General features: G+C 37.2%; 1 protein-coding gene across 2 annotated transcripts in view; it reads right to left on the bottom strand.

Moving 5' to 3' along the window:
* ADCY1 (adenylate cyclase 1) overlaps positions 1–26,876 on the bottom strand; it is a 161,784-nt gene that overhangs the window by 62,085 nt on the left and 72,823 nt on the right. For both annotated transcript variants that reach the window (XM_036401820.2, XM_036401822.2), the window contains exons 4-5: positions 17,957–18,068; positions 4,378–4,505 (exon numbers count right to left, since the gene is read on the bottom strand). In XM_036401820.2, coding sequence (XP_036257713.1) covers positions 4,378–4,505; positions 17,957–18,068 — 240 coding nt within the window. The remainder of the gene's footprint in view (positions 1–4,377; positions 4,506–17,956; positions 18,069–26,876) is intronic.

Here is a 26,876-nt window from a genome sequence, read left to right as displayed (position 1 = left end):
TTAGGTCTTTTCCTTAGGTCTAAAAATATCAGCAGAAATTAATGTTTCCTGCTTAAAGGCATAGATATAATTTTTGCTTCAATTACCTAGACTTCCCCAGAGTATTGCTCAGCTGCTGCAGAGCACTAGGACAGAGAGACAGGGCTGTTGAAGGGCTGCTGGCTTGCTCTGGCAAAGGTGCAACTTTTGCTCTGGCAAAAGTTGATGAAGCTTTTACCACTGGTAGACAGCTTAAAAATGCAGCTGCTGGTTCTCTAAAAACTTGACATCAATTCACTCCTGCCAGTTCAAACACTTCTAGGCCCTGGACTTTTGGTTGAGCAGGGGAAAAGCTTCAAGAGTGTTGACATTAGGGAAGTTAATGGTTCTGTCTATTTCCTCAGACAAAAATCACACAGGAAATCTTGATATTTCCATTGGACTTATGCAAAGGAGCTTCTATAGTTCCTCTCCCTTTCCTGGTGCTTTTGGTCAGCCAATGGCCAAACCCATTAAAAGGGGACAGTTCAAGCATCAACCTTTCCAGTGCAAAAACCTCCCCAGATGCAAATTTGCCCAGCTTCCATCTGTGAGATTTTACATGATGACTGGTGGAGTCATTCACATTAGGTGGAATGACCCATTCAGGACAAAATCACCTATGTGTCACAGAAAATAGCTGATAAACCCCACTGGATTGCCCAGTTCTCAAGAAGTAAAAGTTCATGGACTTCAGTTTCCTTCAGACCTCTTCAAAGCCCACAAGCAGCAACAACATTCAATCAGAACATCAGATGAGAGTTATTCTAGAGTAACCTTCCCCTCCTCATCACAGTATTGTAGGTTGGACTAAAACAGTCAGCAGCAGTTGCTGTGATCCACAGATGGGCTCCTGCAGTGCCATGCTCCCTGCTACTACACACAGTCAGTGATGCAGCTAATGATGCAATTCCCACTGAGTCAGTACTAAAATGGCATCCTAGTAACGTGTTAACAGAAGAAGCATCATGAAAATGTACTGTCTGTGTGACAACAGGAATGACGACAGATTCCATTAAAGTTTTGAAGAGTTTATGAATGTTAACCTGAGTATTTTGATCCAGTCCAAAATATAGTATTTACATACTACTCACTCAGAATCTCTCTTTATTTTCAATTGGAAACATTACAGATTATCTCTTGCTCTGCAACATTACTGAATGCAGGTAAATAGGTGTGTCATTTCACCACATTTCATCTCCAAAGAGGAGTTGCTGTACTGAACCAAAGAATTGTTTAATACGATTTGTGTCTACTGATGAAGTGCTGTCTAAGGAAAGCCAAAACTAGGAAGAATGTGTAAAATTTCCCCCATAACACTTGCTTAAAACAGAACTCTAGACAGTTTTTGGAGGAGAAAAGGAGGGAAAGAGCTTTGTTAGCTGGGCATAACTTTTCTACATGGCAGTTAGCTAACAAATATATCTATTTAGAAGGTAAAACACTGTAGTACATGAGAATGAAATTTCAAATGTGGCAATCAATTTAAGTAAGGTGAAGAGAGACTTGGCCTAACACAATGTTCATAACCAAGGTGAAGACATAGGCCACATTAGAAAAATACATGACATATTAGAGGCACTAATGAATATGATCATTTTAATTATATTACTAGCAAAAGCATGACAGTCAAAACTCCTATGGTATAAGCAACATTGGTGGTATTGAGCACTTCACTCATTGCCGTGGCACTTTAAGTGACTCTAAAGTAGAACAAACCTGGCCTGTACTGAGGCACTGACACAATGGTTGCAGAAGTTCTTTTGGAATAAAATCAGAATATAACACTACCTGTTTTGTCAGGTTTTAAGAATAAAAAGCTTCTCCCATAATTATTTTGGTTCTGTTCCCTTCAAGAAAACACTTTGAGGAAGGTGGATGAAATGTGAAAATTATAATTATTTTATGATACTTTGAAAATTATGTTCTCAGATGACACATTCAGCACCATATTGAAGGATAACAGTTACACAGAACATTAAGAGAATGAAATGTATCAGTTTATGTGAACACATTCATCACAGAACCAACAGTCAGCCATGGAAGTTTCTATTCCTTGATTTTCCAGAAAAAGAACCCATCTCTTGTTAGTACATATCTCTGGAATGGACACTTTTGACAGATCCATCCTATGAATCACAGTTCAAGTGATTTTATTTATTTATTAATTCATCCCAGATAACATGACAAACTTATCACTAGGGATGACTAATTCCAAGCATAAATTTATAATGCCAAGACCTGAATTTTATGATAAAGTGAATGGACTTTAAAAAGACTTCCAGCTGGCATCCACCTCTGCATGTGACTTTCTATCTCATGGAACTGATAAACAAAGCTTAATAATCATACCAATACAATATAAAATGCTTTCCAACTTCATTGTCAGAAGCTCCTGATTTCTCTTTTTCATTTATTAAACACATTGTAAAACAAATTAGTCTGGGGAATCTATCTTCTAACTTCAGTTTCTGGGAAGGAAAGAGACTAATTGTGCTTATGCACAAAGAATGCAGAATATATCCCTAGCCATCAAACAACTTTAAGTAGATCTGGCATTATCTTGAAACCTTACCTCTTGCCCATCTTGCTCTCCTCCATGCTCTGACAACTAACTACACAAAGGACCAAAAATTTATAAATTCTTTAAAAAATTAAATCTGAAATGGCCAGTTATCTTCTACTATAACCTGTGACTAAACATGCCTAGATAGCATACTACAGCTCATCCACATAAAATTGCAAAGTTGCTGATGCTGCAAGGGGCTCTGGAAATCATCTAGACCAACATACTTGCTCAGAGAACAGCCAGCTACTGAAGGGTGTCCAGAACTGTTGCCCAGCTTGGTTTAAACCTCTCCAAGGGCATAAATGCCACAACTTTTCAGTGGAACCTCTCGAGTATCTGACTACCTGCACAGTAAAAAAAAAAGTTTTTCTTCTAATGAAATTTAATTTCTTACACTTCGGTTTGTGCCCATTTCCTCTCGTGCTGGTGCTGGATGTCACTGAGAAAAGTTTGGCTTAGTCCTCTTTACTCCCTCACTCTAGGTATTTGTCTGCATTGATAAGAACTCCTCTGAACCTTCTCTTCTACACACTGAATAGCCCCAGTTCATTCTTTTCTAATTCAACTCCTTTTCCAAGTTTACATTATCATGTCAGTAGCCAATAAAATATACCCTAAAAAGGGAACATGTTCATTTCTAATAGTAAAACTGAAACATCCTAAAGAGGAAAGTTCCAACAGCTATACTAATACCTTATTTGTATACATGAAATACAGCACAACTAATGAATTAAAGATCAATGCTAGTTTAAAAGAGAATGACAGCATCATCTGTTTCTTTCCAGGAATTAAAAAAACCCCAAACAAACCAAAAGGTTTTTGAAAAATGTGTACAAGTCCTGTACATCTAATTATGTTTCCAAAGGTCAGTGCTTCCTTATAAATGGAGAATCCATATACTGCTAAAGAATACACATTTTTTTTTTTTTGGATTTTATATTATCATCGACTATCAGAAATTCTAGATTAAGAGATTAAAAAGCATTTTGTCAATTTTAAAATGCTTACAAATGTGATGAACTTGCATTGAATAAGGGAGAAAATGAATTAATTTACCCAGCTTTTCATGCTCTGTATGTTTAGCAAATGAAAAGAAGTGGGCAATACAGTAGTGAAGAAATTTTCCATCTTTATCCTTTCCCTCCTACGTAATGAAATAGATCTCCAGCTTCTGCTAAACGCTCATTCACACTTCTCTCATATCCATATTTTTTGCCTTGGTAAAATAATGATCAATGTAGACCTCTCAAGCATAAAAAAAAGTCTGAGCAGCAAAGTAAATTTCACGTTACATTTCTGAAAAGCAGAATAAATGAAAGGTTTAAACATTACATTGAAATTGAATAATCAACAGGCTATGATTCTGAGACTGCAAACACAGTCATATACAATGGGCATATATCAGGACTTGTTTTGACTTTACATACCGGTGTGCAAAATGAGCAGTGTTTACCATGGCAAAGCAACACATTTGAGTCCTTTCATTGTGGCAATAGGCAATAGGGTATATTTTCTTATCTCTAATTATCTTTTTGCCTCCTATTCAGTACATGTATGTGCCTCTACATACTCAATTCGCACACTTACTTATAGTGATTAAATGGAGTGGAAAATCAATGTCTAGAGTGTCCATTCCTGAAATCAGGGTCCTGTGGCCTGAGTGCAAGAGTGTGACTTGCCAGGTGAGTAGTGCTAACAGACATTGATGTTTTTCTAAGAGCACACTTCCTGAACACCACATAGTAGCTGTTGCAGCACTCCTGTCTGGGTTCACCATGCATGATACTTACGTGATAGTGTCAATCATATCCAGTCCCATTTCAACACAGCAATGGGCATGATCTGTTTTGGGCTGGGTCAATCCTGATACACAGTAGTAACAGTCTCCTAGGATTTTTATTCTTCTGCAATGATTTTCCTTTCATAAAAACAGAATGGTAAAAGTTTTACTATTTATATAAATATTTCAATACTAACAGGCTAAAAATCTTCTCCAATACTATGCAATAATTCAGAGAATCTTTTTATGATCAAATGAGGTAATTTACAGTTAATGAAATCTCGGTTCCCAGTACACAACATTTGTTGTGTACTGACATGCATTTGTTAATTTATTTATAAATAGACAGATATATACTGGACATCAGCCCTGTATTGTTCAACACACATGGGTTAACACCGCTTAAAGATATAGTTCTGAACAGATGTTATTGCCTTGCCCTTATGCTAGGTTAATATAAATTCAAGATTTGCAATGAGACTTCATTTCTATATGAACCCAAACCAAAGGACTGGGGCCAAACCACTGCTGGATATTGGGAAATGCTTGCATTCTGAGAAGCTTGTATTTCAAATTCAGTTCAAATTCACCAGGAAAGATTATTTATTTATCTGTAAAGGTACATACATTTTTGCATTACCTATTCATAAGCCACAGTTTGAAATACAGTATAATCAGTATGACAGTCTTGCAGATGAGAAGATAGTCAGTTTGCTTTACAATCAAATTTATCTTCTATTTGCATGAAGTTTAATTTCTACAGCCAAAGATCTCTGGTAAAAACTCTCCCATTAAAAAAACCCAAAAATGATGGCATGTGATAATTGCTACATCCATCTGAGCAGAAAGTTAGTTTCTAAACAGAGAGCACTTAACAAAAATGCCTTTAAAAGAGCAGTATCTTTAACTAATGAACTATGAGGAGACATGTCGAGATGGTAATTAAACTTATTCTCTCATACGTTCCTATACTTAAGTTTTCCAAATATTAATACAAGAGTAGGCCCAGAAACAAATGGAAATCAAAAAAAAATAGACTATGGCAAATTCTACCCATTTAGAGTTTGGCACAGAAAAGTAAAAAACCTGATTAAATGAATCCAACTTACGAAGCTGGGATTATTCCAGTAAGCACCATGAAAAATTAACTGTTGTGAATATGATAGGAGTGGACCCACAAAAGTCTGATTCTTTTCCCAGCAGTGTGCAATATAGACTTCAGCAACACAGGAAGGGAAAAAAAAGAGAGGGTGTTGATGATGGAATTTAAAATTTCTGGAAAAAAAAACTTAATCATAGAATCATATTCATTCAGCTCCTCATGCAGACATATATTTTCATCCAGTCTTGTGCCTACAAGAATTAAGTCTTCCTGAGCTGACCGCATCATTACCCACATTCCATCTCAGAAGCAATGCTTATGCCTACAGTGATCCTGTACTCTGACATATCACCATATACACCAGCATTTGAGGCTTGTTGCTACACACACTTCCTGGCTGAAGGCATTCCCATGCATCTCCACAGTGGTACTCAGTATTGAACAAGTACTATAAATAGGAATTACCTCTGTTCATGCATGGAAGAAGACACAGTTTGGGAAAGTTGGTTTGTCTATTTCTTTTTATAAATTAAACTGCAAATTCAGATCTCAAATCAAAGAGGAAACCTGTCTTTTTGGGAATGCTTAAGTAGTAGGCTTTTCCAGTTGTAACAAGTTGACATTTGCTCTTCTGTACATCAGGATTTTAAATATTCCGCTAATTATCATTGCTAATATATTTTAATGAATACAAGCATAATTCTTTTAGAAGGACTATCACCAGGGCCCTAAAAGTATTCCTGCAGCCTATAGCCAAAAATGTCTCACCAATTTTACTCAGACTTTTTTGAAATCCTTTGCTAAATGCACAAAGTAAATAAGTAAAAAATTATTGATGTGCACAAAGTAATATGCAGATCTCAAAATCTTCGTTGATACAGAACAGTCCTTTTAATTCAAGGTTTTTGGACACGAATCACTACATTTTGTAATGGAAATCACAAAGTTTTTTACTAGATATCACTAGATTATACTGCCAAGAAAAGACTTCCCCCATCACTCCTCAATTTTGGGCAGATCTTGAAGCACTAGAGCATATTCAGTAGTTCAAGCTGAAGCCTGCTTTCCAAAATAAATTCAGTTTTGACCCATACTTCAAAATCTTTTATAAGGTCCTTTTTATCTTTCAATTTGGTATGTATGATTTGTGGCCAGGCAGTGGCTATATGACCTTTAGGAAAGCTATTCAGAAAAGCCATTTCAGTAATCTGGGGTGAACAACACATAAATGTTAATCAATCAATCTCTCCTATTAGTGTCTACCTCACAAATGGCTCATTTCTAATGACTTGATAACAGCCTGGTAGACAATTAAAGAAATAAAATTAAAAAATCAAACCAAAACAAAATAGAGTTTACTCCATTACCACTTTTCTGAGTCAATTTCTTATTTGTGCAGGAGAAAGATAAAAGAAGAAGTAAATAAGTGCAACAGTATTTTCTGGAGAGATATTTATCTTGATGGAAGACATATGGCAAAATCACCTGCTGATTTTGAAATCACTAGCCTGTTTTTTCCTTATCAGATATTATCCTCACTGTCCTGCTTTATTAATTAATATAGAGTAATCTCTAGAAAAATTGTTTTCTTTTTCTTGACATGTGAGGTACACTTCCAGGAGAGAGCCACAGTGCAGCTCTGAAAAAGCCATCTTTTTAAGGACTGATATGCAAATTGATAAAAAATCCCCATCACTGTCTTTGTTATATTTCCTCAGCAACTTCAAAAAAATCCTTTTCTTGTCAATATTTTTCACATTTGTGATGCTGATGAATTCATGTGTGATAGTTACTAATTCCAGTCACAACTGACACAAGCAATGTCTGTTTAGAAACAATAGGTAATTTGGTTTTATGGACATGATAAAAAGCATTAGAGATTGCCAGCACTGCATTAGGCAGGCAGCTTGGCCACCTGTGGTGCCACAGGCACAACTGTCAGTCACAGGGTCAGGCAGTGTGTGGTTGGAAGCCCAATGCAGAAAGCAGAGGACTTTGAAGTTACTAAGAGCTTTCTTCACACTTTCAGGAAAGCACTTCATAAAGCAGATTATTCTATATATCTGTTAAGTAACACCAGGAAGGGGGGAGGGAGCTGCTTTGTTGCAAACAACTCTGAGGTTCTGTTGTTGTTGTAGTTCTTTATTTAATACATTTTGCCTAAAGAGTGAAGTCTGTCAACTCAGACTGAAAAACTGAAAATTCAGAACATTACCTTCACATTCTTGTACCATACATGACAAATCTTCGATATACCCTGGATAAGAATATTTTTTAATAAAAAGGGAAAAGATTTTACAGTTTGTAAAAAAAGCTTATGCATAAATATATATACATTTATATGTGTTGTCTCAAAGAAATTATAAAGAAGGTGTTAGACTTCTCTCAGCAAAACCCATAAGAATGACAGTCAGATGTTCTCTAGAACAAAGAGATTGTATTGAATAAGTGCAAAGTCTTTTAAAGGAGGATCTTTCTCACGTGTCAGATTGCAACAATCCTTATTATCACTGCTGGAACTTTGTTTTTATTAATAGACTATCTGAGTAAGTAATTGCTATGTGAATAGATTCAAAATCAGGGTCAATTTTTGTTTGTTGTAACTCTGTCTGGTAGGAGAAGAGTTTCTTTAAAGCTTTTATTTATTTTGGAGATGGCAGACGCTAATGCTGGAATGAATCCCTGGTCTTCCTTCTGTCATTGCAACAATCTATGTATTTGTACATAGTCAAGTGTCATCATGGTATGTGGTACCTCTAAGAGTTAGCCAAAGAGGAAGGTCAGATAGACTACAATTTTAAAACACAAGATTTTAAAGGGGTAAACATTGAACTCTGTCTTGTAACTCCATTAACTGCAGTGGAATTGTGCCAAGGCTGAGACTGATCCTGTGTAACTTAATTGTAATATATTTACTGCTTATTATATTCATCCATTTCTTGTCTGCAAGTCTGAAAGCAACCTGATCTGCAAGTATGCTTTTCAGACTTTTATTGTCCTAACCTCCTGGAATCACAATCTATGAGCAGGCATGACTTTAATTATCCATAAATTAGAAAGACTTTTTTTGCCACTCTTAATAAAAACTGCACCATCTAAGGTTCAAAAAGTTTCTTTACCATATCCAGCCAATGTGGATTTGCTCATGCTTTGTAGAGTAAGAGAAAGGGTTAATAAGGCCTAAAAAAAGGCATGCATAAAAGAGATGCATAAGTAGTGTTTCCCATTTCCTCCAACTCAGAACCCTACTGGACTTGCAATTCCTCATAATGCTATGGACTTCAGAAATAGAAATATTTTGTTTTGCTTAGCCTACATAAATGGGAACAGGAGTTTGGTCGCTACTTACAACGCTTAGTGACTGTAAAGTTAGTTAGTCTTAAAGAAAAAAAAAGGGAAATGGGAAACCAAAGCCATGTTTATGTTCCCCATTTAAATGAGGAAAAAGGGAGGAGATTTATTAGGCCTGGACTTACAGATGGCTTTATGGTTTCAGGGAAGGCTTTGACATCCTCACTATATGTCAGACTTCAGCTATGGTGAGATCTCTGGATATTGATTAGGCATAGCTGCAAATTAGTACAGGAGCAACTCTACATGCAGCAGAAAAGTGGAATGAGATGTATGCACTGGCAGCACAGGAAACAGTTCTGGAGCTTAAAACCCCAGCATGCCTCTGTGGGGAGAAAAACATTGTCCTACTCCCTGAAAAAAAATTTGCTTATTTTCCAATATTTTCTTCACATGTTGAAAAGAATCCCAATAGGGGGAAACCATTAAATGCAAATTTCTGATGCCTCAGTTTTCACTGAAGTAGAAAACTCGGGGCAAAATGGTGAGATATGAGGGCTGAAGAAGGAACACAGATGAGTCTTTTAGTTCTGATGTCAAGAACTTCAGTGGGGCCAGGCAGCGCCACAGAGAGGCATGGTCACCTTCCCTTACAGAAGTTCAATGAGACAAAAGGAATATCCGTGACCCTCAGGAAAGGAGCCTTCATGGAAGTATTTGTGGGGCTTTTTCCCTTTGTATTTGTCTTCTCTATTTCTTTCTTCTTGGATTATCAGTCACTTTCATTCAGAAATCCCTGTTCCAAAAGCTTCCTTTGTAGGAGGAATCGTCTGAATTGTCTTTATCAGGTAGGCACAGGGGATCAAATTTTCAATCCATATTAATCAACATGGCATTACCTGTTTCAGGGGAACTACATGCATTTATACCAGCTGTCCCTCTTATCCTCAGAGACCCAAGACATAACTCAATAATCCAGGCTAACCGCATGACAGTTACAGACCTTTCTTAGTTACTACTGTATAAAATGACTACTGGGGGAAAATACTCAAAGCATATCTAAAACTCCCTGAAGGCAAAAAAGAATGATGAAAAATGCATTCCTTATTTATCTCTCTTCACAAACCTAGAATTTCATTCTGCTTCCAAAGAGGTCTTGAGAGAGGACAAAATAGGATTTACCACTGTTACCACTGCATTTTATTTGCAATGTTATAACATGTGCAGCATATTTAATATTTATAGCACTTTCTGCCAAAATGCTATTAATCTCACTAGAAAATTGGATTAGAAAGCTTTGAATCACTTTAGAAATTATCATTTACCACAGATGTGTGTGCACACGCAAAAGACTTGCAGAAAGGATGGTATCTTCTGCTACATCCTCTGAAGATGAAATTATGTCTGTATTCAATTCCATTACAGTTGTTTATTAGGTTGGAACAAAAATCATAAAAGCCTATATGTTAGCTATCATACAGTGCAGATATATGCATCCATCAATACATATGTGAAGATGTGCATGTATGACATGCAGACACACAGTTCTGCAAGTTTACCTATATGATCTTGCATATATACACAGCATATGGAATAAAGGCAAATTTTAACATTCATTCTTGGCAGTACTAACCAAAGTGGCTCAGCCAGATACCAGTTTTGAGCTCCTCCCTTCCAAAAGATTTGAATAGAGACTGGTAGAAGATACCTGGGTGTTGATAACTATTTCTGGCATTACTACTCCACTCCTTCCTTTAAGCAGAGATATAGTGATTGTCTTACTTCTCCAAGTGCCTTTGGGACAACACAGTAGAGTGTTTGGCTGTTATGGAAATTGTGAAGGACAAATCCCCCTCTTACAATGTCTCAAAAGAAATGGCAATGAATTGGATGGTGTTAGTTGGAAGGCTATATAATGTAACTAAGCAATGCTGTACCAAGTTATTAAGTTCAGTGCATGATGACAGGAAGAGATTCTTTGTAAGTAATCACTTTACAGTTTTTGTCATTTGCACTTTCTTAATGTATTTCATTCTCTTCTAAAGTGAAACATAAAAAAATATTTTTATTTTTTTCCCACAGCTGTAACAGTTTTTTGTATCAAAGAGCTTTAGAGAAAAACAAAACCGAAAGAATTCCATGGAAATTACAACCAAGTGAATGTCTTCTAGACTGTAGCAGTATTCTCAAAAGACACAGCTAGGTGCAGAAAAAGAGGAAAACATGGTTTTAGATTGACATGAAAAACTCTTTAGAACTCTACCCCTTTGAAACTTTTAGTTTAAAACTTTTTGCCCCTTTGTCCTACAGACCCTGATATAGTCCTTGCTGACTTTATATTAAGATCTCCCAGAAGCCTTCTTCTCCAGGCAATGCTCCCAGTCTTTCTTCACAGGAGAGATGTTCCAGCCCTCTGATCATTTTTGTTACTGTCTTCTGGACCCACTCTAAGAGATCCTGGTCTCTCGTCCTGAGAGCCCTGAGCTGGATGCAGTTTACTCATCTGCAGTTACCATCTGCAATTTTCATTAATTACAGACAATTTCAATTATAATATTTTCTTTTTGTCAGTAAAACAAAAGAGATCTAGCAGCATGGTTTCCCTGAGTAGCATCCAAATCTATTTTAATAATTATACTGAATGTGGTCCACAATGTGAGAGATTATTGAAGCCATCTTCTCACATAAACTTCATAGTCAAATCCTAAGTGTAATGAAGTGACAAGGACATTACCACATGCTCTATTATGTTGCAGTGTGCCAATAGTGATAATATACTTATGAAAGTTGTCCAGCCTATTAGAAAATTCCATTGAACCCTGTAAATTACTACAAACATATTTTACCATTTTTCCCTCAAGTTTTGAAGTGTATGTTTAAAAACTGAAACAACTATTTTAATAACCTTTTAATTGAATAAATCCTGCAAATAGTAGCTTTGTAACCAACATTAGTTCTTTTACATCTGCTAGTCCCAACATGAAAAGCCTTGAGAATGAGCTAACTGCAATATTCCATAGAGTTCAATTTAGCAGAGTAATGGAGACATACTTATTGCAATAAGGGTTAGTATAGACTTAAAAAGAAGAGTTTCTACAGTGGCAGAAAATACGAAAACAAATGCAGTACAGGAAGTATAGGAAGTGCCACAGAAAATTACTTGATGGGTTCTGACTGGGGAAAGCTGGCCATCCCCAGGTGAGCATTTGTAAGCTTTTAATTTACTAATGTGTTTGTGAAGTCATTAAAAATTATCTTCCATCATGGGGGCCACATTATGCATGAACAAAAGTAGACTTATTCAGGACAGCTATAAAAAGGATGACATTAGTTTCAAATGCTTTTCCTCAATTTTATTGGCAATTATATATGGTGACCTAAAATGACCTAAATTTTGTTTACATTTTCATTCTTACAATAAATTCTTTCCTTACTTCACATGGACTATAATTTTACAAAACTAGAATATTAATATGTTTTTAGTTCTGGAGAGTGAAAACCTATGCAATAATCATATATATTATTTTCTTGGAAATGAAAAGGGATGTTAGCAAGAATATTTTATACAATCATGACTGACACACATGCTTGTCTCCTTCCTAGGTTTTATTAAATATCCTTTCAGATTCTGTCTTTTGATGAAGATACATTCCAGGACAAGCAAGCCTAAACCAAATATGCTGAAAAATTAAGCTCTAAATTTTAGGAAATGGTTTCTTTTCCAGATTCCAGAAATATTTTTCTCTATGTTAACTGCACAACAGGTCAAAACAATAAGTGGCAGTACATATGCCCACACTTCAATCACCTGAGGCTGATTGGAACAATCCAATACAGTCCTATACAAAGATGCAAATTTCAGATTTGCAGTATACAAACTCAGGAACAATTTGGTAATTTACTACAAGCATATAAATTATGAAAAGAATTGTGACAAAGAATTAGCATACCAAGTACAATATCCTCTTATCTAAAATAAACTGTAAAATAGGCAAGACCTACTCTCTGGGGTACTTGCCTATTTGTATGTTCCTACTGTATTTAAAGTGTGCAATGTTAATTTTTTCCCTTGAAAATTGTTCCTAGACACTTCAGCTTCACTCACGCACACATCATTATTCCCTGATCCTATAGAGTTACAGGCATATTGATTGAGAACACTTTCCCTTAAGAAAGTTTACTTCCTTAGGTCTCTCCAGGAGACATCTCCAGATGGCTGTCCAGAACTAGATTTAAACTTATGTGGTGATCTGCCTCAGTGGGATCCTGTGTTTGTGCTGACTTTCATGGGAAACTGAGGAGACAAGTCTCCTTAAAATTGGCATTTATAAATATCCTGCCCCCTGGTGCCCAGAAATTTTCACAAAGAAGGGTTACATTCTGTAAGTTTATACTTATGTTTTTCAGCACTAATTTTCCCGTATTAAACACTGCACAAAACTTAGTTTATTTTGTATTTTAAAAATACATCATATTTATCTTAATATAAACTAAAAGCATTCTACAGATGCAATATAAACAATTTTTTAGAGTGATTACTTCTAGGAAAATCTACTTGAATGCTCAGCAAAGAACTAACTGTTCTTGACACAGTTAAAAATCACACAAGCTGATTAAAAATATTATCTACTGATTCTTTGCCTAAGGCTCAGAAGCAATGTTTTTCAGTTCAGTATCTTTGAGCTTGAACTGGTAGCAAGAGACACTTCCCTAATGTTGAAATATGCAAAGTAAAAATTGTTAAATGCTAAGGAGACAATCAGGGAAGGATACTAAATTAAAATGGAAAGAAATATAAATAGATTCAGCCTGACAAAGCCTGGAGGCATACACAACTGTAAATGGAAAGAATAAGGAAGTAGTTTCAGTCTACCTAACAGATGAGATACCAAAAGTAGCATGAAGAAGTAAGAAATTTCATTCAGAATACTAAAACTCTCTTCTAGTGATGTCCTTTGAAAAGCACCTAAAATTCTTTTATCCTTGTCAGCTTGTAAATGAAAAGTCTTAGAATTCCCAAGATGCAGAAAGATGGATGCTGAAAGGGAAATATCTGAATCTCTAAAGAAAAATAATTAATTCTCCATGTAGATTAGATGCAGGAAGCATGTGAAAAAAATATACCAAAGAAAAAAGTAATAAAAGAAAATAGAAACTTCTCTAAAAATCAAACCTTTTTCATTAAAATTCAGGATGTTGTAGAATTGTCTCCTCTTTTCTATTAAGATGACATATTACAAGTAAAATATTTGGGACATGTCTAAACTGCATCAAAACATAATAGAACTTTGACCATGACAGCATAATGCAAGTGATTATGTCTCATTAAAATTTGTAACTCCTATAAGTAAAGTGAAGAAGGACAAACTGAAAGCTAGCTATAGTATCAAAGGTTGATTGCAAGGCATCTGAAGACCTCATTGAAAGATCAGTTGCTTGAAGCATTTATTAATAATATGTAATGCAGGATGACTATCAGCAGGGCCAAATCTGGGACTGCACAAAGCTACTCTTGTTTAATGGGAGGAAACCAAAAAAACTTCAGAGTAACAGCCAGAACTAAGTAAACTAACCCTGAGCAGCAGATAAAATCCAATAGAAATCAATCCTTTCAAGTTGAACTATTCATGGGCCTTATGAGAAACTTCACCAACTCTATGTTCAGGAAGATGCCTTGTTACTGTTACGTCCCAAGGGAATCCATGCAGCGACAAGCTTACCCAAAATGCTTGTATCAGAATGCCTAAAGACAGTCACATTACAAAACTTCATTAACCAGACATACTAATGAACCCTGAGGCATTCGTAACAGTACCTTCCCATGTGGATTCTCTGATGTCAGTCTTGGATGAAGTCACACTCCTGCAAGGATACTAATATAATGACATTCATTTTTGGTTATATTTTTGAGGCTCACATTCCTTCAAAGTGATTGAAGTTGGCATTAGAACTCAAAAGTTACTGAGAAGACCACAAATCCTACATGAAATATGATTACCTAAGATTGTTTCTTTAAGAAACCAAACAGTGCTATTGTGAAAAAGAAAACAAAAAGCCATGCCATCATTTTCAGGATGGATCTGGACAATACTCTTTATCATATGGTTTAGTTTTAGGTAGCACTGAGAGGAGCAGGGCTTTTGATTTGATGATCTCTATGGATCCCTGCCAACTCAAGATATTTTATGATTTTAAGTAATGCATTCAGATAATCTCTTCCCTAGCACTCAAAGACTCAGTGATTTGCAAGGTAAAAGAATGCGTGCAAGATAAGGGTTTAAAAAAACTTTCTCTAGAGGTGAATAGATATGAAAGGACATGATAAAGGTACAAATGAATTCTAGGAGGAAGTAGTAAGATCAGGATTTTTTTCCCCTCTCTACTAACAGAATATTAAAGTACATTTTCAAAGGAATTGAATGACTTTATATTGAAACCTAAGGTTCACTTTCAGAACTCCCTATCATGAGCTGTAACTATATCTGAAACTATTGTGATTTTAAAAAAAAAGGTAGCATTTCAAAGAGAGCAAAACTATGTGCCTTACAAAAAAACCCCAAAAAACCCCAAAAACTACAAACCAAAAAACATCCAAAGAAATAGCACATGGAAGGAGAGAAATAACTAATATAAAAAGCATAAACAAGCTTCCAAATGCAAGAAAGACAAATTTTAGCAGAACTATACTGTCAAAAAGCAAAGACTCACTATTTCTACAATGTGTCCATGTGTCAAAATGTCAAGATTCATCTTGAGGCTCCCAGCAAATATATGCTACAATGTGTCCATGTGTCAAAATGTCAAGATTCATCTTGAGGCTCCCAGCAAATATATGCTGTTTTATTACACTTTCACAGTGGTAAGGGGGATTCTTTTAAAATTCTTTATATTTTTAAGAAAGACAAATTGTTTCAAGAAAGATAGTCATAAACTGCACCTTCCAGGTGGCATTGCTTCCCAAGGAACAGCAGCACACAAACAGCAGCACACAACAGGCACACTCACAGATTGCATTTTAGTAATCACAGGGACCCTACCTATCACTGTTACACTCTTCTTTAAAGTCTCTGCAATTTCCTCCTTAATCATTCTGAATACTCAAGCACAGCACAGTTTTAAAATCAACCCAGTGCTCTCTTTTGACCTAATAATGAATACCTAGAAGCTGCTTTAACTAAGAGATCCTTCTGAAAACCTGTATTTCTCAGCACATTTCTCTGACTGCACAAGACACAATTACAAGTCTCCCTTAATCACATCAGAAGGTGATAAGGAAAGCTTGTATGTCTGTTCTTAACCACACCTCAGCGAAGCACAGTCTCAACTAGAAGTACTCCTAAGTAGCAAATCTTCCTCACATAGCTGAAAGAAACCACGAGATTTTTCCCTGTAGATTTGAAAAAGAATCCTTGCAGGCTGAACAGAAAAACTAAGGCTTTTTTGCTCTTCTGCAATCTCCAAACTGCTTCTTCCATGACCAACAACCGACCTTGCACCAAAGGCTGGCATCTGCCTGGCACCTGCCTTCTGGTGTCACTGACACCTTCACTGGCAGCACACGGCCATGGCTAAGGGAGCAACCATGGTAAGGTATTTCCCTGGCTTCAGGGCCAGGACACATCTTAGGCTTATGTATTTCTGTGTGCATACATGTGATCTTGTGTTATATTACAGTACTTCCCTTTTGTTACATGGCTCTGTATTTCATGGCTATAAAGACTCCACAAATGACAGCATGGTAAGTTTTAAAAGAGCCTATTAGATGTTTGGTTGACATATAATTAAAATGCAATCCAAGTAAGAAGGATATTTGAACTTAAACCATCTAAGCTCTTGCAAATGACTATCTGAATGGAAGTTCATTTTTATTTCTAAGGCAATATCTATGAAGTACTCTGGGCTGAGGACCTGTGCTCTCTATGACATACTGCCAGTAGCTGCAGAAATGAATCGGTTGCAAAAATTCATGCCTAAACCCCCTAGGATTCCACTGCATCTCTACTAAGCATCTAAGTAAATCTTCTGCTTTTCTTGGAAAAAAGGGAACACACAAGACTTTTCTATTATGACTTGAACATCTAGTGCAAATCAGAACATAGCACTCCATCAAAGGATAACCCACTTAACTAAGAAAAAGACCCTTAGCTAAGGGTCTTTCTCAACCCTAGGACCTTGTGGAGCAGAAGGTTTCTTTCTCCTTGGGGTTCTTGAGAGCTGTTTATCAAGAGGGAGACTTAGATGCAAAATGTCCACATGCTTTAGATCTCTCATGTGAAAGACTGCATCAAGGAGAAGTGAGTAAGTGAGTTTGGACTGAAAAAATGTCGATGCTATTTATGTCGAGGACCTAAACAAATATTTTTTTTAGGCTGCTGCATGGAGTCTGAAGACAAAACAGCTAGACAGTAGAGGAGTATAATTTATGTGGAAGAGTAACTTCTCAGCAATGAAGGTTTTAAGGACAGCTGGCAAATAAGAAAGATTTGATGAAGTTCTGATTTGTTCAGGGGAAGACATATTTTCAACATCTTGTTAAATGTAATTTGAAACAAGATGTGTGACTTTTTCTGGCACAGCAATTTCTCTCATTTCCCATCCAATGGTTCTTGTCAAATCAGGCTGCTTGGAGTTATAGGCAAGGAACATTTCTCTCATTTTCTCTTCCTTGGGGAATCTAGCACAATATAAGTGCAACAACAAAAACATAGGCATCAATTTATTATATCTATCCTATTTTGCGTACAATAACCTCTCTGAAAAGCTACCATAATTTCTGTTTTAAGGAGTGCTCTCTGTGAAGAATGAATTTTACTCTCTAGCTTCCTATTATCACAGAAAGTTTTATGCCATACTGCCAATATTCATACTTTCCATTGTTCTGATTTTTTTGGATGAAGGATAAAATTGTAAATATTGAAAAAATTTCTCTGTTTTGTACAAACAAAACCAATGAAGAACACTGATGGACTGCATGAAGGGGCAAGAAAAGTATATTTAAAAATAGCACTTACATTTCTTTCCTAAACCATTGAAAGAGATTGTTTTTTCTCTAGAATATTAAAAAAAGATTGAAGCTTTAGAAAGTCATGACATGTGGGGCCAAATCAGTCTATTACAGATTTCTAACATATATAACTCATGAATCATTTTTCAGAAGGAAATGTAAATTAAATTGAAATAACAGGGTGTTACTTACTGTAGCTAATTCATCAAATTTTCCAAAAAGTTCATTCAGCAGCTTCACCAGCTCTTGGGCAGTACACTGCGATGCCAAACTAGTGAACCCCACAATGTCTGCAAATAAAATACTGTAAAGAAGTAAAGAGACATGGATAAATCAGTAGAGATCTTCACATTCTTGTTACTCTCTTTCATAGCACAAATGTAACCCACAGCACAAACTCCTGAAATATTATCAACAAAGTGCTAGTTGTAAAAAAAAAGGAAAACATTCAGAAAAATAGGCATTATTCTGGTGCTGTCAACTGTTTTAGAGAACTCTCAGACACTTTCAATTGCTCCATAACTACCTGGCAGATGAGGCAAAGCACCTCATTCATAGAGTGCCCAATGAATACTCAAGGAAGATGGTGAACAATTTATTCTCTTTGCAGCTAGGATCTCCTCAGCTAAATTGGTTTCAGAGACAGTTTTACACTGCTAGACCTCCATAGCCAAACAGATAAACTTTGCATGAGGTTTACTATGTACTGAAAGACAGGGGTTAATAACTTCAGTGGAGTAGCTCTGTGATGTGGCCCTGTGGTCTGTGATGATGCAGTAACTTCCTGTGAGGAGTAGAATCCACAATGTCAAGCCAATATTCTCTGCACTGTGCTGCCTGGCTCAGGTAAGTGTCCAGCTTTAGCCAGTATTAGCAAGGTTTTAATGCCCAGCAGTTTAATCTGCTTTAACAATGCCTGCTAGTCAGTGTTCATCAAGTGAGATATTTGAAAAAAGTGCAGGTACTATTGTGACTAAGAGAATAAATCACAAAATGTGTAAATCACAAAATGTGTAAATCACAAAACTCAAGAGTGGTGCTGTGATCCTTTCAAATCTTTAGATTCCTTCCGTTGGTAGAAGCAAAGGATCAGCTGCAGGAGCACACTGCATTTATCTCCAACATCCAGACTAGAAATGTCAAATAATTTATGAAAACACTAATAAACCACCTCATGATACATAGCCTAGGTATAATTGATGTAGTGTAAAACTTAGTTTGCTAACTGTACGTTGAATTAAACATTATGTACTGCCATTCACCTCAGCAAAGCTTCAGTCTTGAGATAAAAAAGCAATACTAGAAAAGCAGGCCTAATAAGTCTACTGTTTTCCCTTTTTCATAATCAAGTCTCAACACTCCTAATATGTTACAAAAAATGGCAAATACAACTCCTGCCTCCCACCCTACTTCTATAGTTTAATTTAAACCAGTTGTTTAAATCCCTTGTCCACCACAGCAGGTAAGTAGCATATCCCAGCACAAAACCAATTCATCCAAAATGCAATGACTTTGGTCTACAAACAAAACCTTTATGTTGTCATTTTAATCCTTGGGGCAGTGTCTTCACTCAGTACTCCTTGGAGAATGCCTTATGAGAACATTGCTCAAGATGGCCCTGGTTCAAGGAAAAAATAGTTGTTCCATTCCCATGCTGTTTAAACATAACAAAAAGGCCTCTTACAATAAAAAAGTCAGCATTTATTTATGATTCATGCCTCTGCTATCATAAAAGTGAACCAGTCAAGTGATGGGTAAAATAAAATGCATTAAGAGAGTTCAGTAACACCTGCATATTTGCCCTGAAAGATCTACTTATTCTCTTAATTCTTTATTGATGTCCTTGTTGTTTGACAGCCCCAGGTCTTTCTGGAAATTCAGAGTTACCTAAATTCCTTGAAGACTTTCAAAAGCACTCAAATGTGCATCAGTCTTTCATACATTTTGCTTTATGACTGTTTTCTTTATGGCCTAAATTCACATCAGAACTTACAAAGTTTAAAAAGGCACAGAGGAAAAAACAAAATCTAAAATTGTTGCAATCCAGTATATCATGTAGTTTTCTGGTTTTAATTCAATACTATCAGTATGGAAGGGGAGTGTGGATGTTACTTTATAATAATAGCCTCTGATAGCCTCTGCCATTTTACATCTCATCTATTCTACACATTTTAAATTTTGATTGATTTTACTTTTCTATTTCCATTTTAAATATGGTGGTCCACTTTTTTTCACTGTCTAACCACACATAGAGTAACCACACATTTTGGCAACACACTAACCACACATTTCGGCAACACCAACAATGTCCATTTGCAAAAAAACACCCCCATGGAACTGGGAGGGGATTAGGCCTTTAAGGTAATAACAATGTTATCTCATTACCAAGGTCTATAGCAATGAGGAACATCTATATACATACAAACCAGAAATGTTCTGTGTTTGTGAAAACTATGTCTTAACAGGTAACAGAGCAACCATTACAACGCTAACATGTACACTAATATCAAAACCTCTTTATTAGTGAAACACAGAGAATAGGAAACAGGTTCCTACATAATCATTCAGTTAAGAAGAAAGATGTTTTACATATGGGTACCTTAGAAGGTCAGTATGGGATCCTTGCTAATCCTTTAAACATTTAAAGAATACTTAGTCCTCAGCATTTGATTCAAAACACTGGTCATTGTACAAAAATGTGAAGTCCGTAAAAGCACCCACAATACAGAACTGAACACACCATTGAAATTCCCAACTCTTTTAATACAATATTCTTAAAATATGCAAAGTATAACTCTCATGTCTGGACATGGCACAGACGGGGAAATGCTGTAAGTAGAAGTTCTGCCTTTTATTAATGAAAAATCTCCTTTTTGCCACCATGAAATCTTACAATCATAGTAACTGCTGCACTTTGTTTGAAAGTAGGCTGAAATGCCAGTGACTAGACCTGATTTTGCAGCAAACAGTGGTAGGAAACAGCCAGTGGAGGAGCAGGAGATTCCCCTCCCCAAAGTGCAACTGGCACTGCAAGCCTGCTGCTTCCATGGTCTGTTCTCAGGGGTGGCAGTCCTGAGGAGAGCACACACACAGGGCTCTACTATTCAAAAAAATGGCATTGAAACTCAACCGCTGATGAATTTTATTTTAGCTGGTCAACTGACCAATATTATCTCTTCTAATTCTTCACCCATCTGCGTCCATCTACAGCCTCTTCCCATACTACTTGTACTACAAGTATTGTGGGGCAGCATCAACACACAGTCTCATTGTACTACATCTGAAAAGAATTAGAGTAGCATCTTGGGGTGACGGGGAGTCAAATTACCCAACTGATGCAATAAACTTTTTTCCCCTTATGTTCTGCTCAGTTTTTTGGGAAGTAAAGCTCAAAAAGGCCTTTATGAGGACATGGCTAAGTCAGTGATAGGGAATGACAACAGAAATGAGATTTGAATTCTTGCGTTGGCCATGAAATCATAATGGTACTAAAGAGAGAAATTATAAGATATACAGTGCCAGAATTCCAGTCATAAACCTGAACTGTTTCCACGGCCAAATGTATTCAAATATTCTCAAAGTCTAAGTCTCCACATGGGCACTGAAATTCCCTTTCCTCTGTTTTGGATATATTATTCACACAAAAATACTGAAAGCTTTAAATTTAGGCCATGTCTAACATACTCAGAAAAGTTAAAACAAAGCAGCTACAGGAGTGACATCAGTGTTAAAGCACATTAATCTCTCCTCCAGATATACTCATTCAAGAGCAAAGTAGTCTTGCTTCACAGTAACTTAATCTGAAATTGCTATAGAGGTTCACATCCTCAGAGAGGATTAAACTAGAGTAAAGTATTTATGCATGAAAGAGTCCTCATAATTGTATGGTATACAAAGGAACACTTCATAATGATTGCCAAGTAATTTTATTTTTAAAAATGTAAATGCTGGCATATATAGAAACAAGAAGTGAGAAGCTACCAATTAACAATTTTTTCTCTTAATGACCAAACAGGGATGAAACTCTCCCTTCTTTCATTCCACACAATTAAACAATTTGATTCCACAGAATTAATAATACCACTGGGCACTTTGGTGAAAAATCAAAAAACCCAATCTCCTTTAAACTACAACTATTAATGAAAGAAGAGAAATGAAAATGAAAAGAAATGGAAAACAAAGAACAAATGTTGCTTCTGCTCACTCAACACCATAATTTGCACATGATTCAAGCACTGCTCTTCCTTACAAGCGATGCGAAGGTGTTGGTTAGGAAGGTAGCTCCTACAGTGCTGCAGCTGGTGCTGCCTCACAACCCAGGGCTCAGCAATGCTCCGTGATCTTGCATGGCACAGAGATGAGATTGACTAGACTATAGGTCTCCATATTTTCTGCTTTGCCCGTTCTAAAAATCAGGGTTATATTTCCCTATTTCCAGTCATTAGGGACTCACTCAATTCACCTAACTGACATGACTTTTCAAATATGATAGATAGTGGCTTAGCCACTATCTGCCAGTTCCCTCAGAGCTCACAGATTAATCTACTCAGGTTCCATGAACTTGTGCACATTCAAGCTCCTTAGATGGTCTTGAACCTGATCCTCTCCTGCAGTGGGCTCAAGGTGTTCATTCTCTCAGTCCCTGTATTTGTCTTTTTTCACCAGGGAGGCATGGCTGGGGCACTTGCTGTTGAAGAATGAGGTGTAGAAGTTGTTGAGAACCTCAGCCTAGCTGAGAAAAGAGAATTTTTTCCAGGGTAGCCAGGTCTTCTATTTCCTATTGGTGAGAGTTGGAGTTATCCCTAGTCTTTCTTTTGCTTGCAACATATCTATAGAAGCCCTTTCTGTTATCCTCAATATCCATGGCCAGACTCAATTCTGTCTGGGCCTTGGCTTCCCTAACCTTTTCCCTAACTTCCTGTACAATTCCTCTGTTTCCTTCCCATGCCATCTATCCTCATTTCTACTTCCTGAAAGATTCTTTTTTTGCTCTGTGTTCGCTCAGCAGCTCCTGATCCATCCAGGATGGTCTCCTAGCATTTTTGCATGATTTCCTCCTTGTTGGATGAGTTCTTCCTGAGCTTGGAAGAGGTGATCCTTGAAATTCAGCCAGCATTCTTGTGACCCTTTGCCATCCAGGACTCTATCCCATGGGACTGTACTCAACAGTCCTTGAAGAGGCCAAAGTCTGCCAGGGAAGTGAACTTGCAGTGTACCCTCCTCACTGCCTTGAGGTTCTTGAATCCCCCTATGTTGTGATCACTGTAGCCAAGGCTGCCTTGGAACACTGCATTCCCTACCAGCTCCTCCCTCTTGGTAAGCACAAGGTCCAGTACAGCACCTTCTTGTTGGCTGCCTCCAACTGCTTGTGCACAGAAATTGCTGTTGACACACGTGAGGGATTATGTCCTTCTGTGCTGTCCCTCCAACAGATATCACAGTGGTTGAAACGCCCCATGAGGACCAGGGCTTGAGACCACTTTTGTCTGCCTATGGAGGGCTTCATCCACACCATCCTCCTGATTGGGTGGCCTGTAGCAGACCCTCCTGTAACATCCCCTGTCCCTGCCCTCCCTCTACTCTTCACCAACAAGCTCTTCTAGGCGGGATCCTTATCCTTCCACAGAGTTCCATACACTCCAGCTGGTTATTGATGCAGAGGCTACATCCCCTTCTCATGTCCCTTGCCTGTCTTTGCTAAAAAGCCTAAAACCTTCCCTTTAAAAGCTCCAATCGTAGGAGCCATCCCACCATGTCTCCATCATGCCCATGGTATCATATCCACATAGGCCTGTGCACATCTATAGTTCCTCTTGTTTTTTTGCCATACTATTTGCATTTGTATAGAGGTGTCTGAGCCAGTACCCAGATAAAGTGGACTCACTGGCTGGAGTATCTGGAATGCCTTTGCACTGTTCCAGGCATCCGTTAGAGGTGTTGACACCTGAATGTCAGGACTGGAAGGGATAGGTGGCCCCATCCCCTGACTAATCTGATTTAAATCTCCCTGCACTAGTCTGACAAGTGCCTGACCCAAGATAGTTTATATCTTTGTCAGATGAGCCCTATAATCCCTTAGTAAACCAGGCCTGGCAAGCCGAGTCTCATGGTGTGAGTAAGCAAAACCATGACTTACCAATCATACCAGAATCTTATCAGTAAATTCACAGGATTAGGAAGTTTGGCTAAATCTGGTAAAAACTGAAATCACTTTGGTTTTTAGACAGACAAGTTGTTAGCAATTGTAAGTTGCAACAACACATTAATATTCTATTATATCCAAAGGGAAAAAATAACCAGTGTTGAGCAGAGCTTTCTCAAATTTCTGCAGTGAACTTGATTTTAAAGTCTTTGTGATGCCATTGTGTTTTAGGAGTAGTGCTGTCTTGAGTTAGAGGCTTGCTTGCTCCTACTGCTGCCTGCTTGCTTACAAAAACTGAGAGAACATATACTGAGTGTCACTGAAATGCAAGAGAGCAGCAGAACAAGACTAGTTAGAAATATTTCCTTCTGTTTGCTTTATTTGAGATTGAAGGCACACTTTTTTCACTGGTTTTCGCTCTCAGGATAAAATGGTTACTCTTTCGGTGACTTAAAATCTCCATTGCTCCTCTAATACCTGCTCATGGATAACCTCAATAACCACTTGTTGATATGGCTACACACAAATTAGTATTGGCTTTCTTCTTCCGCACAACCATAGCAAGGCTGAACATTTACTCTCCAGTCTTACTGCTCTTACTCTCATCTAGTGAAAGAAGTGTAAAAAACTACTGGAGTTTTTAGGTTTTATTTGTGTGATTGTATTTAGTTATAATTTTTTAAATCAATTTTTAATTGATTCCTAGAGTGTAGCTTAAATTCTCCCCACTAAAAATGTGGCCTGTTTTTACATAGCCACCCTCTACATTTCATAGGAAAATTAGTTTATTTTTTACAAAGCAACCCATTTTTTTAATGAATAATATTTTATATACAAATAGCTTATTTGTTTTACTTATCAATAAAATAAAATGATTTTAAAATAATTATAACCCAAACATTTCAAAATATGCATAATCTGAAGAAGGGGATTATGGAACTGCAAAAGTCAACAATTTCACAAATAAATTTCTTCAGAGGAGTTTAGTTTGCTGTAGAACATTTCTTGTTGCAATGTGCTTGTTCCTCTGATCTTATCATCCTTCCTTCTTAATGAAACGCATCTAGATTTCTGAAAACATAAATTTTTCAAAACAATATTGTAATGATAGTTCTTTCAAGTAAAGTGTTACAAGGAATTACATCTACAGTTACCAATGAAGGGCTCCTGCTAAACACTACACACAGAAAACACGTATAAACTAACTAAAACATAAACTAAACTAAAACTGACATAAATTTTGTATGACTGCATTCCCCACAGACTACTGCAACAAAGCACATATGATAGATAATGTGTAAATATAGATTTGTAATCATTGAAATGCAGTGCTTTTCTTTTGACTGATTATTCCACTCTTTATTTGCTAATGACACAGACAGGGAGTTAGTGCACCATCTACAAGTTCGTGAATGACATCTAGCTATGTGGTGTGGTTGATAACATTGGAGGGCAGGGATGCCATCCAAAGGGACAGGATGGGCTAGAGAGGTGGGCCTTGTGCCAGCCCCATGAAGTTCAACAAGGTTATGTGCAAGGTCCTACACCTGGGTTGGGGCAACCCCAAACATGGATACAAATTGAGGCATTAGTAGATTAAGACCAGCACTGCTAAGGAGGGCTTGGTGGTACTGGTGGATGAAATATTGGACATGTGTCAGCACTGTACGCTTGTGGCCCAAAAAGCCAAATGTATGCTCTTACACAGTAAAGGAAATGTGGTCAGCAGGTGGAGGGAGGTGATTCTGTTCTCTCATGAGACCTCACCTGAATTTTCAGCACAGGAAACACATGGACTGGTCAGAGTGTGCTTGTTCAGCCTGGAGAAGAGAGGGCTCCAGGGAGACATACCAGCCTTCCAGAGCTTAAAGGGGGTATACAACAGAGCTGGAGATGGACTTTTTATGAGGATGTCTGCTGATAAGACAAGTGGGAATGGTTTTAAACTAAAACTGGGTAGATTTAGAATAGATACAAGGAAGAAATTCTTCACTAGGAGGGTGGAACAGGTTTCATAGAGAAGCTGTGGATACCCCATCTCTGGAAATATTCAAGTTTGGGCTAGTCAGGGTTTTGAGCAACCTTATGTAGTGAAAGATGAACCTGATTCAGGCAGAGAGACTGGACTGGACTGGATGATCTTTAAAGGCTCCGTCCTACACAAACCATTCCATGATTTCATGATTCCAATGTTTAATGGAAGTTTCCTAAGGACTTTTTTTCAAAGTTACCTGGACTATTTGTTTGAAACACCAACAGCTCTTTCTAACCTGTTCTATTATATAAATTCTGAAAAAAAAGCCAAGCAGCAGTACAGTGAGCAAGTTCAGGAAAGGAAACAGTATAAACAGACATTTCTCTCCTCTGTCACAGAGACAAACTGGTTCAGTACTGGCATATGAGTTACATACATCATTATCTCATACTCTTTGACAATCTGAAACATTTCTGTGTTAACAAGCACAGAGTTATTACTCCAGGACCTTCTGTATTCCTGTTTTCTCCCACCATGATCCCTGCAGGCAGGCATAGCCAGCACCTGAACAGCGACTGCAGCCCTCCTGCACCACAGCAGGAAACAGCTGCACCTGCTAGAACTGAGTGCAGAAAGCCTGCAGCTTGGTTTAAAAGGTTTAAGCTGCTTCCCAAGTGTGAGTATTGACAAAGCAACTCTTTTGTATGTCACTCTATGGGGTATTCAGGAGAAGTCCTGCCAAGTTACACAAAAGATTTGAAAGCTTGTAGGTAGTAAATGTTCAGTTTCAACAGTATTCATTCATGGGCTTTGTGCACTTGAATAGTCCTGCTGTTTTCAATGGAGCCACTTATATAAGCAAGTACTCTACAAAATAAAGAGGGGTTATATGCCCTGTTTTTTTTATTTTCATTTGGGCCATTTGTTTAATTAAAGTACAATTTACAGTAAAAATGGTATTTTAATGGCACATGGCACCTCAGAAGGTAACCTTG

The sequence above is a fragment of the Molothrus ater genome, chromosome 1 (genome assembly GCF_012460135.2).
Source record: "Molothrus ater isolate BHLD 08-10-18 breed brown headed cowbird chromosome 1, BPBGC_Mater_1.1, whole genome shotgun sequence".
NCBI classification, from domain to species: Eukaryota; Metazoa; Chordata; class Aves; order Passeriformes; family Icteridae; genus Molothrus; species Molothrus ater.
This window is presented reverse-complemented; position numbering and strand designations above follow the sequence as displayed.